Source organism: Silene latifolia, chromosome 3 (genome assembly GCF_048544455.1).
Source record: "Silene latifolia isolate original U9 population chromosome 3, ASM4854445v1, whole genome shotgun sequence".
Taxonomy (NCBI): domain Eukaryota; kingdom Viridiplantae; phylum Streptophyta; class Magnoliopsida; order Caryophyllales; family Caryophyllaceae; genus Silene; species Silene latifolia.
This window is the reverse complement of record NC_133528.1, coordinates 30189198-30205446: the sequence shown is the minus strand read 5'-3', so window position 1 is coordinate 30205446 and position 16249 is coordinate 30189198. Positions and strand designations below refer to the sequence as shown.

The following is a 16249-nucleotide window of genomic DNA, read 5'->3' as shown; positions in this document are numbered from 1 at the left end:
AATGTTAATAATGGTGGGTGTTCAGTAATATGAAGAGGTTTAATTAATTTATTAACATGTTTTATTACAAATTTTTTAAAAACAATGAATTAAATAGGAAAATGTTAATAATGGCGAGTGTTTAGTAATATGAAGAGGTTTAATTAATTCCTTAACATGTTTTATTACAAAAATTTCAATTTTAATTATAAATTATGAAATTTATTAACATGATTTATTACAAAAATTTCAATTAAAATGTCAATATTAATTATAAATTATGAAATTTGATGTAAATTTGTAAGGGTTATATAAATTTTGGAAGACAATATATTTAATATACAAAATTAATTTAAGAATAATGATAATATACTTTCATATTATAGATATAAGTGAATTAAATTAATTTATAGATAAATAATTTAAATTAATGTCATGTAATAATAAATTGATAATCCATGTCACATTAATTCGCCATGTCACATTAAAAATATGCAACATCAACAACAACAATATAATCAATATAATAATCAAATAAATAAATTAAACCATAAAATACAATCCAATACTTAGAAACTCATGACAAATGGGCATATTTTAAATAAATAAAGTGAATAGAAACTATTATTGGTATTGTAGGTTTTATAGTCATTACACAACCATAAATTCCCATATTTTAATTTAATTTATAATTTATTTTGTGGTATTATTAAATTAGATAATTGATTGCCGAGGACCTCAAGAGATGAATTAAATACGACAAAATGTTAATGAAAATTATGGGTGTTGAGTAATATAAGGGGTTTTAAAAAAATTATTAACATCTTATATTACAAAAATTAATTAAATAGGAAAAACTTTTAATTAATTTGGTGTGTGTTAAGTATTATGAAGAGTTTTAATCAATTTATTACCATGTTTAATTAAAAAAATTAAATAGGAAAATGTTAATAATGGTGGGTGTTCAGTAATATGAAGTGGTTTAATTAATTTATTAACATGTTTTATTACAAATTTTTTAAAAACAATGAATTAAATAGGAAAATGTTAATAATGGCGAGTGTTTAGTAATATGAAGAGGTTTAATTAATTCCTTAACATGTTTTATTACAAAAATTTCAATTTTAATTATAAATTATGAAATTTATTAACATGATTTATTACAAAAATTTCAATTAAAATGTCAATATTAATTATAAATTATGAAATTTGATGTAAATTTGTAAGGGTTATATAAATTTTGGAAGACAATATATTTAATATACAAAATTAATTTAAGAATAATGATAATATACTTTCATATTATAGATATAAGTGAATTAAATTAATTTATAGATAAATAATTTAAATTAATGTCATGTAATAATAAATTGATAATCCATGTCACATTAATTCGCCATGTCACATTAAAAATATGCAACATCACGTTTAAATATCCCACGTCACATTAAATTTTAATCTAGGTGGCTTTTTGGATCCTACGTGGATTTGTCTAGGTGACATTTAATCATTTATTTGTGGGTAGCCTTTTAATTATATTTTATAGATTCTAAAAAAAAACTTGAAAAACTTGTGTTGTTAGCTGGTTTCGAACTTTCGACCACATAGGCTTATCCCAATACTTCATGTCTCCTTTGACTCAGCATTCCGGACTGTGTAGTTTTGGAATACACTTGTATGATGGAAACGTTGACAGTAAAGGAAGCGTTGACGGCATGCGGCGGAATGACGGTGGTTTACGTGGCGGTCCTTTATTCTCCGACGCTTATTTTCCGGCGACCTCCACCGACGTCGTTTTATCAGTTCATGATCCGACGCTTCATTTGCGCCTTTGTCGCCACTCTTCTCTGCCTCTTCCTTTCTTCTCTTCTCCTCCTTCCTGTATGCCCTATCCTTCTTTCCCTTTCTCTATTTCTTTACTGATTAATTACTGCTTCATACGGTTATTTTGTGCAAAGTTGTCAATTTCTGGTCTAAAATGAAGTCTCGAAGTGTCGGGAGTATACGAGTATCGGACATGCAACACGCAACCAAAGTGAAGTGTCGGAGTAAAGTAAATTTGTATTGTATCAATATATGAAGTTCTGTTTTCTGTTGATTAATTGCTGCTTCACTAAAATTCATGGATGTTTTTGATCTTCTGTTTGTGCTGTATCAATATATGAAATTCCGTTTTCGATTGATCAAGTGCTACTTTTAAAATTAACATATCGTCTTCTCTGTCCCGCAATCCATTTTGTTACTGATTAATCGATGCTTTTCTTAGTTTATTTAGGATTCGATCTTCAGCTTGGTCTGTATTAATACATCAAGTCCTGTTTTATACTGATTAATTGCTGCTTCTTTAATTCATCTAGGTTTTTATCTCGTGTTTGTATCTGTGTTACTCCAACTCGGTTGAAACTCTTGCTAGTGTCGTCGTCCGGACGCGACAGAAGTCAATGCGTTAGATACGGTTATTTTGTGCAGTGTTTTAAATTTTTGGTCAAAATGAAATGTCGAAGCGCCATATCATATTTGGGAGTGTCCAAATATCGGACTACCAAACGCAACCAAAGTGAAGTGTTGCTCACGTTTTTTTTTTTAATTTTCCGCCTCTCCTAGCGAGTAACATAAGTTTGTACTGTATCAATATATGAAGTTTTGTTTTCTGTAGATTAATTTCTGTTTTTCTAAAATTCACTGAGGTTTTGCTCTTCTGTTTGTACTGTACCTATTTATGAAATTCTGTGTTCGAATTTTGACTGATTAACTGCTGCTTGTCTAACTTACTTTGGTTTATATGAAGTTATTGTTATTTTGGCTGAATAATTGCTGCTTCTCTAATTCACTTAGGTTTTCGTCTTCGGTTTGTACTGATTGCAGACTGGAAGCTGGAAATTTACGCATATATTAGCTGCCTACGGTGTACGATCTAATCATTTTGTGAGTGTCCTCTTTTCTTCATCCAACTTTCATATGCAATTATTATTAGATTTAGGATTGATTGGGCTTGTATGTATAATGTATCAAACAGTGGCATGCTGTGGTTTGCGCCTTTTCATTGACTTGTCTCATGTATGCCGGCTCTTTTGTCCTCAAATTGTTGGACTTGTGGAACGAGGGTGAAAGTCCGTATTTTTCTCTTGAGAGCATCAAATCGTTTGCTTCTAACATTGCTGCCTGGCGGAATCTTGTTGTGGTCAGTTCCTCTTCACCGACTATATCATTTTAACATAGAATCTGTTCTTATGTTACTGATGTTGCGCGTCATTAACTTGTCATCCTCGATTAGACTAGAAACCTGAAACAAAGCCTTAGCATCATTGTTACTATCATCATACATTACCTAAATACTTGGTGGAAAGCTAGTATTAGACATCCTCTTCTGACCTAGTCGTTATGGGTCCGAGTCTCATTACCCCATTTTGCTACTTAATTCTATTTCACGGAAATTGTACGACTGTAAAATTTACGTAACTACATAATACTTCTGCAAAAAATAGTAAATTACTATAACTCCCGTTTCATTATACGGTATACCACAGAGTATAATTTTAGTATGTAAGAAGGAAGGCTATTGCGTTTACTATGGCTGGCCAGTGCTGTTATCTGTGCATGACTCTGATTCGTTTATGCTGTGAATATGTTGTTATCTTGCAAGATAATGCTTTAGGCATTTTGCTTTAATAATTACAATTTACACCTAAGAGTGCTTATGAAGAAGTCTATCTATCGGCTGGAAACTTGTGCTTCAAAAGAAACAAGAAAACTAAACGCCATTTCTTCTTTCTGATTTTTGGATGCAAACAAACAAATTATGCTTACATCATTCCGACATATTGTTTCGCAGTGGCTTAAACATATCAGTTGTAGAATGATTTATGAAAAGCACATTATCAAATACTGTCCACTTTGTGATTAGTAGTCTATCCCCTTCTGAAGCAAAGAACAACGAATATGCATAAAAGTTAAAGTATGTTGTGGGTTCTTGTGTGATATGATGTTTAATCTGAAATGTTATCGAAAACAGGCACCAATTACTGAAGAACTGGTATTCAGGGCCTGTATGATACCTTTACTTTTGTGTGGAGGATTCAAGCCAGAAACTACTGTCTTTCTGTGCCCTTTGTTCTTCAGCCTGGGTAAGTAGAGCGACTTCGTTTAAAGGTAATAACATTTTTTTTTTGTTTTATGTTATCATATGTAGTTGACAATTTCATGTTTTGATTTGACAGTAATTCTTGGAAGTTAAGGTTCAGGTCACAGAATTTATTTGTTATAATGTTTCTCCTTTCATGGTTTCTTTCCTTCCATTATTGCCTAGAGTTGGCATTATGTTCTATTGAACAGATAAGTGCTTTTGGAGAATTGAATGTTAGAGCGTTAGACACAATTGTTAGTGCTCTTCCTTAATCAATTTTCAACCCCGCTTCTTTAGACATTTGCACTGTTGTTAATCATTCTGTTCTTGTTTCTCCTTCTCTTTCCGAAGTATGATGCCTCCTGAATATTTTGGGTTCCACATAGTTAAATGTTTAGAATAATCAATGTCCACTTTGAGGAATGGCAATAATTTCTGAAGTCTTGCAAGTCCGAAGGAGTTATCTTTTGGGTACTTCACCCTTTCAGTGAAGGCCCTGAAGGGCTCTATTTAAAAGGAGTAGGAGTGACAGGTTACTTAATCTTCCCCAAAAGGCATGCAACATTTGCTGTGTCTCTATTGAGGCCGTTGTTGTCACTATTTTAAGGGGATATTCTGTCACTAGCAAGCTTTTTCTGGAGCCACATGAATGACTGAATGAGTTATTCAAATGCCTAATATTCTTACAGATGCATATGTCAGCTATATTATCTGAGCATTGTTTATGTTACTATTCTTATAAATTTGATTAGATGAATAACAGTCATTTATTATTTCTTATCAGCACATTTGAATCATTTGTTGGAGTTTTACAGCCGCAAGAACTGCAGTGTACTTAAAACTTCCATGGCCGTCGGTATAATTTTCAACTTCATTAATTTCTTTATCTGTAATTTATATTCCTGATTTTTGAGTATTTAAAATATTGGGGGACCTGTAAAGCCTCTTCTATTTGGTGATAACATGAGTTTCTTATAGTTGAATTATTTTGTAGTGACTTTAATGCAAGTTTAATCATTGCATATGTACTCGTTTTATGTCAGGAATAGAGTGGGTAGATGAGATTAGTGTAGCTTTCATGAACAATCTGTCATAAACCGAGTTATGTCCTTTGGACCTTTTGTATAATAATAAAATGGAAGAAAAATCACAAAAACTACCTATTATAACCCACTTTCAACCACTGCCGATTATTATTTTGTTCTTTTAAACTACTACCTAATAATAAGACATGTTGGTGATCAAATTGGAACAACTGACCGGTTTGGCTTAAAGATCAAGTCATCTCTGAACATATCCCGCATTCTAATCTCCTCCATCTGAGCCTCATTCTCTTTTCCTCTCTCCATTTCTTATTCCTCTGCTTCTCATGTCTGATCATCATCACGTAATTTGTTTTTGTCACACCTTTCCTATTTTTATGTTTGATGTCTTTTTAAAAACCTTAAAAATCCTAATTTATCAAATGAGGGCCAGTTAATTTATCTGGATTAATTGCTGATTCATGTAGAATTGACTGATGTTTTATACTTCTGTTTATATTTTTATTGTTAAAGTTATAATGAATGAACTTGCATTACTTTTGATTGAGTTCTTTTGTCCCTTTGGGGGTGGTGTAGTTGCAGCGTGGTGGTCTGGTATTTTGATGGATACATTTTAAAAGAAAAGGGTATTAATGAAGGAAGTAGTATTGGTTGACTATGAGCGACAAGGGTCACCTACTTTTAACATGGTGGTTTACTGGTCTGTATTTTGGGATAAATAAGAGTATATAGGGCAGTAATGGAATAAGAGAGGGCAGGGATAAACTTTACCTTTTTCAGGATGGAGCAATGTAGAAGAGCAAGGTATTAAGGGGGTGTTTGGTTGGAGCATTTGGAATGGATTTCATCCATTCAAGTGTTTGGTTGACCCCTTTTGGAATGGAGTTTGATATCCAAGGGGTTCTAAATCCATTCCAACCCCTTGGAATCTCATACCCAAGTCCCACCCCATGATTCTAAGTTTCTAACTCCATCCCTCCACATCCAAACCCTAGCAAAGAAAAAAAAAACAAAAAACAAAAAAAAAAGGGTTGTATACATCTCACGAATTATTCTCCATTGATATTCCTTGATCCTAATTATAAATTTGGTACTTAGCTGGTAGTTGTTCATTAATTTTTTTTTTGGTAAAAATTGTTCATTACTTCATTCCATAACGACTTTTTCCCTTTTTTCTTTTTCTTTTTTTTTTCTTTTTTTTTTTTAATAATTTGTTCTTAATAATCATTAGGCGTAATTTGATATTTATGCTACTTTGTACGTGACTGCTCTTTGATTAAATTTCTATGCTTCTCACCAATTTGTATGGGTAATTTGGATTTTTGCTTTTGTTATTATCTTGTATTAGTTATTTTTAATTATAAATAATATTGTAGATCTTATTTATAATGAAGAAAACAAATAATTTGAAATCCATTCAAATGTGAACCAAAAAATATAAATGCCATTTACAATCCATTACAAGATCAAACCAAACAAGCATTAAAAAGTATGGGTTCTAACTCCATACCTGCTTGATATTAGAATCCATTCCAATCCATTCCAATTGTTTGAACCAAACGGCCCCTAAATTCGTAAGGGAAGGAATGTCTGAACTTAGAATGGTCTGAACTTAGGATGGAGCAATGTAGAAGAGCAAGGTATTAATTAACTCATAGACTCTTTAGTATTCATCTTCAGCTACTGGACTGTAGATATATATATCTTTAAGATGTCATTATTCTTGAAATATCATAACTTCCTTATATATGCACTAAGGAATATGATTATATGTCAGGGAATTTGTTTAATTTATACCACTTTGGACTTGAATGGCTCTTAGTGCAACTGTGATTGAATTTCAGGTACACAGCTTGCATATACAATGGTTTTTGGCTCATATGCTTCTTTTCTTTTCATCAGAACTGGTATGTAATGATTGTCATTCATATTCATGACATTTATTTTTCTAGTGTGCTTTTGCTACAGTGGCTTAAAGAAAAGTGTTTTGGATGCCTTTGGAATCTCTGTAGTTTCTTTTGTATGGGGTCTCAAATTTAAAACAAGAAAAAACCCCAAAGCATATGTTGTCCAATTTTTTTACCTTAAGAATTTCAAGTTTTTAATGAGTTTTCTTAGTCTGAAAGATACTTTACCTATTTTCATGGTCACTATTAGTGGTCCTTGGAACAAGGAGTAATCCAAAATGGCTCATCAAATGTGTGTGCTTCTTATATTGTGAAATAGCATTCATTCAGTGAATTCTTGATGTAACGTTTACTATAGGACATACGAAAAAAATCTTGACCCCTTCTTACTGGGCTGTAGCAGGAGTATTTGTAGCACTGTGATAAAGTTGGTGTAGATAGGTAACTTAAAGGCTTGAGTTTAAATATTGGCCGTAACACCGATTCTCTATCTAGTTTTCAAGGGTTTGGACTTTGGAGGTTACAACGATTGCATTTCACCGCATTTCGAGGCCATATGATCCGTAATTAGGTAGTTTAGGACTTTAGGCCATGAAAACCATACCGTGACTTTGATCGAAGCCAAGATGTAATAATATGCTTAGAGGTGCCATAAATTTGAAAATTTTGGACTGGTCCACTAAATGTCAGACTTTCCATTTCTGTGAGAAGTTGGAGTTAAGTTAAATAGGTTGTGTAATTATTCTTCTGAATCATTTCACAAACGATCTTTTATTTTGGCTGACATTTTTTAGTAACTGTGGTGTAAGATACTCATGTTTCTTGTTATTATCTTTAATTCTTTATCTCAATCGTCTCCATTTGAATTGATGATTAACAGATATCAACTATTCTATGACATAATTTTTGTAAATATATGTTGTCATATAATCTAAACTTTGTCATGTTTGCTTTATTAAACCAACTATTGTCATATTATTATTTCTAAGAAGTCGTAATCATTGCATTTTGTCTGTAAGATCGGTCAAAGTCGATATTGTTCGATCCCCAATATTAGTTGGGGACTATATAAATAAGATGGTGTATCTTTGTTCATTTCTCTTTGTTTTTCTTTACTTAGTTTTCCTTCACTTCAGTCAATAAGCTTCAAGTCTCTTAGCTCCAAATATTCACTTTGTTGGACGACAACAGGCTCTTTTGCTTTTGTGCTGTGTTCCTTGTTAGTTCTCATTAAGCCAATGCAAAGGAAACCTAACATCTCATCTAGAGGCCTAAAGAATCCTTGGACACAACTTGTGTGATTTTCATAATGGGTAAATCTTCTATAATGTTCTCCATCAGGATTTTTGGCAGATTAAGCTCTGATGAGCCTCCTTTGTATTTATCTCGTAATGTGCATGTATATATGTTGTTGGATTTAGTTTGGTGTTTTCTGGTGGTATGTTGAACTGCATTATTGTGCTAAGACTGACTGCTAATTGCTAGAAATGTCACAAATCTCACAACCAAATATTTGTTCGCTAGGGCTAGTCTTTCTTTAATGACAGAGTTGGTTTTGGTTACAGGGCATCTTGCTGCGCCATTAGTTGCTCATATTGTCTGCAATTTTATGGGACTGCCTGTTATATATTCTAAAAGAGGTGAGCTTCTAACTTTGTTGCTATTATTTTCTCGAAGACATGCAAGTGTAAGTGTATAACCAAGTTTAACCACATCTTCCTTTAATACGGTTTTGGTTTCAGGGTTAGTGGTAAGCGTTGCTTCCATCGCAGGAGCTATAGCTTTTTTCTGTCTTCTCACCCCACTCACAGTCCCAGCTTTGTACAATATCAAGATAGACGATGATTGTAGTTGTTGGCAGGGATATTGCAATTAATTCATTGTTGGCAGGGAAATCATCTCCCCTCCAAACCATATTCAAATTAAGATCATTCCGATACATTGGAAGATCCGGAAGGAAAGTGATCTCCTTCCCATTACTTCCCTTTGGAATGAAAGCGAATCAACCCCCTTCCCACCTTTACTTATATTTAAACAATTGAGTGGTGATTGCTCAATATAGGTTTTTTCTGTAACTTTGTATCTCCTATATGTAATTACTCTTTCTTTACATGTGATTGTACTGCACCACATTTAACTATAGTGATATATAGATTCACCTCGCCTCCTTGAGTGTCTACTCTTTTATTGGAGTTATTGTAAAACAAACTTTTTTTTGAATAAGAGATTTAGTTTCAACTTTTTTTTGTGAATATGCTCATTGGGCAATTTCAGTGACAGCAGGTTTCAAACCCAAGTCGTGAATATCACTTTCATTGAATTTATGAGCTGAGCTAGCCGACTATGTGAATATGCTCATTGATGTGGGTATAAACAATCTCATATTACGAGACTGGCAGTTAAACAAAATAATCTTGTTAAGATTTAGGGCGAGTTTTCAACGACATACATTTTGAGATGGCAGTGGATGACTTGGGGTCGAAACCAATGATCAAAGTAAGCGTTGGAACAAATATTCCACCACCTCCAACGCCACCAAAAGTAGCTTACAATTGTCCGCAAGAGTGAAGTATAGTGGTTAAAACTTGGGTGAAATTCTCAGGAGATTCAAGTTCAATCCTTTCCAAACGCAATTTTGTAGAGTATTATGGTCTGAGTCCATGCCTAATAGACTTCGAGTCTGTCACCCTCGGGCCTACCTAGTATACGTGGTTTGCAGGCTATCACGTACACCCGAGGGTTTACCCAGTGCCACCGAAGGTAGTGATTGCGGGTTCCCTCGTCACCCAAAAAAAAAAAAAAACTTGCTTACAAACAAATCGTTGCTTAAATTAATTAGGCATAATCTGATGTGGCTAGCCTAGGCCCTTTAACTTACCTTCTAGTATTGAGTGGCCGTGTTTGTTATTCCCCCTCCCCCCAAACTGTCGTATTAATCAATACTAGTATATATTAAATCCAGAAACCAAGGGACTTTAATGTAATTAAAGAAAGTTATACAAATTAATTATAGTATATAGTTTTAAATCACTAGCACCGTGTGATGGACCTAATTAAGGAATTTCAATGCAAATATTATATAGTTTTGGTTGAAGTATAAATTTAGAGAATATCAAAATATGGTGATTTTCCCTAAAATAAACATGACCCACTTATGTTATTAACTAGTTTGAATGCCCGTGCGTTGCAACGGGGTAATTAACTTAGTTAAAAAAATTAGTTATAAGGTCTTAATATTTACATCTTATCTCTAATCATTTATTTAGATATGATCAAAAGTCAAAACATCTTATTTAAGAGACGCAAAAGATGTTAGGTTGATACCTAAGTTCCAAGGATGTCTCATATTTATAATCATAAGACCACTACATCTTATGTTAATCTTTCGATGTGGGACAATTCTATTATTTTTATATAATCCTACATTATTTTTCAATGTAAGACATATAACATACTAAGAAATACACAATTTTATATATGTACAAATTATATGAAATTTATACGCTAATGATATCATTTTTACCACGAATCAAATTATGTTCTTTCATAATTTTCTTAATGATATTTTTTTGCCAAATGAAATGTAAAATTTTTTATATAAAAATTAGAAACATCACTTGAATATAATATAGGAAATAAATTTTATAATAATTAAAAGATTCTCCACTTTATTTTTTACATCAAAAAATATTATTTATAATACTTTCCTAAATTAATTTTTAAGATCACCCCACCTTATGTGAATTTTCTAATGTGGGACAATTCAACTATTTATATGTAGTATATTTACTACACCTACATTATTTTTCAATGTGGGACAAATAACACACGAAAAAGTACACCATCTTTTTTGCACCTATTTCGATATCCAACCCGATTTAATAATGAGAAAATATTATACTATCTATTTATATTTGTACGTTTTTTCCATTTTTTGTCATAATTAAAATATGTACAAATGATATGATTTAAATTACATTTTTTTGCCTAACACGACTTTTAAGATATAATTGAGGGACAATAGAATGTATAAACAAATGCAAAATATTTCTTTTTTCTGGTGCGATTTTGATTAATGGTTAAAAATTATGATGTATTTTAGTTACTCAAATGTAATGAGGCATAATAATTACTTATATTTGAAAGTTAAAAAGATTTAATTCTACTATTTATCAAAGTAAAAAAGCTCATTATTGATTTGTTTGTGGATTCAAGATCTTTTTATGCAACACTTGATTGTATTATAATTCATAAATTTTCTATTTTAGTGCAGAGATTATCATTATATGACACAAACAAATTTATGTATATTTAGCACCCATTTTATTTTTTAATTATGACTTTGTCTTAAATAAAGTTATTATATTATCGATTGTCTTAAAATAAACATTATAATATCACTAATATAGTAATATATAACCGCTTTTATAAATATCTACGTGATTAATACTTGTATGATATTGTTGTAACTAAGGTTTGCCGTTAATACAAACTTTTATAATAACTCTCTAAGATAATTTTTAAGCGATTCAAAAGATTTTGGGTTGATACCCCTAAGTTATGACTCATATTTATAATTATGTGATACCTCACCTCATGATAATCTTCTAATGTGGGACAATTTAACTATTTATATGTAGTATATTTACCACACCTACATTATTTTTCAATGTGGGACAAACAATATACTTAGAAATACACCATCTTTTTCACACCTAATTCGACATCTAACCCAGTTTAATAATAATAATAAGCAAATACTATAGGAGTACTATTTATTAATATTCGTATAATACATTTTTTTAACTTCTTATCGTAATTAAAATATGTGCAAATAATATGATACTATATTCTAATGCTAGCATTTATTTACCACGAATCTAATTATATAATTTTTCAAAAAAAAAAAAAAATTATGTTACTTTGTTGCTAAATGAGATGTATAAGTTTTTATATAAAAATTATAAACATTACTTGGACATAATATAAAAAATATATATCATATCGTGGAGTTAATGATATAAACTCTTAAGAGTTCTCCAAGACAATGTTTAAGAGACTCAGAAGGTTTTGGGTTGGTATTTAGGTTCTAAGGATACCTTCTATTTATAATCATATGATCACCCACCTTATGCTAAACTTTCGATGTGGGACAATTCTATTATTTATACGTAATATATTCACCACACCAACATATTTTTCAATGTGGACAAATAACATACTTAGAAATACACCATCTTTTTCGTACATAATTCGACATCTAACTCAGGTTAATAATAATGAGCAAATACTATACTCCCTCGATTCAAGACCAAATACAACATTCCTTTTTTTACACTATTCATGAATGAATAGAATCTTTACGATTCCTTACAATATGTAAGACAAAATATGGTCATGTGAGATCTTATTTGATTCACTTATAAAGTACAATGAGAATATCAAACTTTAAATTTTTTATAATGTAAACTTAAAGATATTTACATTGTAATTGGTGTCTTGGCAAACATGTAAATGAAAATGTTGTATTTGGTCTTGAATGGAGGGAGTACTATTTATTAATATTCGCACGTTTTTTTTATAATATTTTTTTGGCAAATGAGATGTATAAGTTTTTATATAAAGATTATAAACATCACTTGAATATAATACATAATATAGAAAAAATATTTATATATCATACTGTGAAGATAATGATATAAACTCTTAAGAGCTCTCCAAAACAATACTTAAGAGACTCAAAAGGTTTTTGGTTGGTATATAGGTTCCAATGATGACTTCTATTTATAATCATAGGATCACCCACCTTATGTTAATCTTTCGATGTGGGACAATTATATAATTTATACGTATTATAATCACCACACTAACATTGTTTTTCAATGTGGACATATAACATATTAAAAGAAGTACACCATCTTTAATACTCGTATGTGCAAATCATATGAAATCTATACTCTAATGAAAGCATTTTTTTGTCACGAATCTAATTATATTATTTTCATAATTTTTATAACGATTTTTTTGCCAGATGAAATGTCAAAGTTTTTATATAAAAATTAGAAACTTCTCATGAATATAAAATAGGAAATATAGATATTATAATAATTAAAAGATTCTCCACTTTATTTTTTATGTGGAAAATATTATTTATGAAACTTTCCTAAATTAATTTTTGATGATGTGGACGCTCTAGAATCACTCGAAAAAACTCTCTTTTATGTATATATATAGATTAGTATCATCATATAATTATACAATTATTTAACATACACAAATATAATATAAGTAGATTATATTTTGGAAACTATTAAAAATTAAATAAATCAAGTTAGATTTCCAAAAGATATAATATTCTATTTGATTTAATACATATATGTAATATATTTATATAAATATATAACCTCTTAAAATTGTATGGCTAAATAGTAAAAATAATTATGTTAGTAGTGAAAATAATTGTATTAACATCTCACTACTAATATTGGATATAATAATATGTTAGTAATCACTCATTTGAATAGTTAAACATTTGTAAGAGACTAAAACATGGTCAATTTCCTTAAAATAAAATAATTAATGAAGATGGTCAATTTCCTTAAAATAAAATAATTAATTAAGATGATCAATTTCAAGGAGACTAAAAGAAAGAAGGTGTTTGGTAATTTTCCTAAATATTTATAGAAGACTAGAAGATGGTCAATTTCCTTAAAATAAAATAATTAATTAGTATAAATATGCACACTTATGGTATTAATTATTATCATCATAAAATTATATATTAAATTTAAAATCTATGCAATTTTATTAAACTTTATAGTTTATCAGATGTATAGAGATGTTAATTATTTAACATACAAAAATATAATATAAGTAGGCTATAAATAATTCAAGTTAGATTTCATAATATATAATATTGCATAATTCTTTTGATTTGATTTAATGCATATATGTAATATATTTATATAAATATATAATCTTTTTAAAATTGCATACCTAAGTAATAAAAGTAATTTCGCCAGTAAAGAAAATAATTATAATAACTTTGGATATAATTATATGATAGTAATCACTCATTTGAATAGTAAAAATAACAATATTATCAGCGAGATTAGTGAAAGTGGTAGAAACAACAACGGGAATAGTGAAATAATCAATATTAATGCGGCAATAGTGAAAGTAACAATAATTACGGCGGGAGTAGTGAAATTATCAATATTAATGCGGTAGTAGTGACAGTAACAATAATTACGGTGGGAGTAGTGAAAGTAACAATGATTACATGCAAGTAGTGAAATGTTATTACTATTGTTTCATTAATAAGAGTAAAATATTAATAGCGGGAGTAATGAATTTGTCTCAAAATTTATTTCATCGTAATTTTAGGATATATCATAGAAAAATATATTAATGATAAATTTTTGGGTTATTTAATGAAAAAAAATTTAATGTTAAGTAGAGGTAACCCGGGTAAAGCCGGGCACCAATACTAGTACTATATATTAAATCCAGAAACCAAGGGACTTCAATGTAATTAAATAAAATTATACAAATTAATTATACTATATAGTTTTAAATCAATAGCACCGTGTGATGGACCTGATTAAGGGATCTCAATGCAAATATTACATAGTTTGGGTTAAAATTAAATTATATAGAAGCTTGGTAATTTTCCTAAACATGGTCAATTTCCTTAAAATAAAATAATTAATTAAAATTGTCAATTTCCTTAAAATATAATAATTAATTAAGATGGTCAATTTCAAGGAAATTAAAAGAAAGAAGATGCCTGGTAATTTTCCTAAATATTTATAGAAGACTAGAAAATGGTCAATTTTCTTAAAATAAAATAATTAATTAGTATAAACATGGACACTTATGGTATTAATTATTATCATCATAAAATTATATATTTAATTTAAAATCTATGCAATTTTATTAAACTTTATAGTTTATTAAATGTATAGAGATGTTAATTATTTTACATACAAAAATATAATAAGTAGGTTATAAATAATTCAAATTAGAATCCATAATATATAATATTGCATAATTCTTTCGATTTGATTTAATGCATATATGTAATATATTTATATAAATATATAATTCTCTTAAAATTTCATGTCTAAGTAGTAAAAGTAATTTCGTCAGTAAAGAAAAGAATTATAGTAACATTGGATATATTTATATGATAGTAATCACTCATTTGAATACTAAAAGTAACAATATTATCAACGAGATTAGTGAAAGTGGTAGAAACAACAACGAGAGTAGTGAAATAATCAATATTAATGCGGCAATAGTGAAAGTAACAATAATTACGGAGGGAGTAGTGAAATTATCAATATTAATTTTTTTTTGGTGTGGAAATTATCAATATTAATGCGACAGTAGTGACAGTAACAATAATTACGGCGGAAGTAGTGAAAGTAACAATGATTACGGGCAAGTAGTGAAATGTTATTAATATTGTTTCATTAATAAGAGTAAAATATTAATAGCGGGAGTAGTGAATTTGTCTCAAAATTTATTTCATCGTAATTTTATGATATGTTATAAAAATATATTAATGATAAATTTATGGGTTATGCAACTGTAAGTAATTTTATTTAATGAAAATAAAATAAAATAATTTAATGGTAAGTAGAGGTAGCCCGGGCGAAGCCGGGCACCAATACTAGTTATCTTTTAAAACCTGTATAATCTGATGTGGCTAAACTAGGCCCGTAACTTACGTCCCAGTATTGAGTGGTTGTTTTTGTTATTTTTCCCCTTTTAAAACTGTCGTATTATCTTTTAAAAGCTTATACAGTTTGCCATGCCATCAAATGTATGCCACCGTTTTGATTCACATATCACCTCCAACCAGTTAAATAATTGGAAAAAAATCGATTCGATAATAAATTGAGCAGCCAAACAAGACAAAACCTACCTCAAATCCAATGTCTTGACGCGACCCGACTCAATAGCAAACCTGTTAATAACCTGACCCAAATCCCGTCAGCCGAAAAGTCTATATGAATGACCCGGGCCGAACTTGTGCTATGAATTGGCCCGACTAACCCGACCCACAAGTGACCCGAACTTTACTCGAATGTAGTCACGCCTGATATGACTCGACTCGACCCGACCAGACCTGACCTGACTAACCCGATTGCCATCTTTAGTGACGGAGCAGTTTTTTTTTTTTTTTTTTT

At 30.0% G+C, this 16249-nt stretch overlaps 1 protein-coding gene across 1 annotated transcript; it reads left to right on the top strand.

Annotated features, from left to right (window-relative positions):
- Positions 1-1582: 1582 nt before the first annotated feature.
- LOC141647483 (CAAX prenyl protease 2) lies at positions 1583-9291 on the top strand. The gene is made up of 8 exons (XM_074455692.1): positions 1583-1860; positions 2845-2904; positions 2996-3160; positions 3992-4103; positions 4887-4958; positions 6990-7052; positions 8618-8692; positions 8795-9291. The coding sequence occupies exons 1-8, from the start codon at positions 1657-1659 to the stop codon at positions 8926-8928; spliced, it is 885 nt and encodes a 294-aa protein (XP_074311793.1). The 5' UTR covers positions 1583-1656; the 3' UTR covers positions 8929-9291.
- The last annotated feature ends 6958 nt before the right edge of the window (positions 9292-16249 follow it).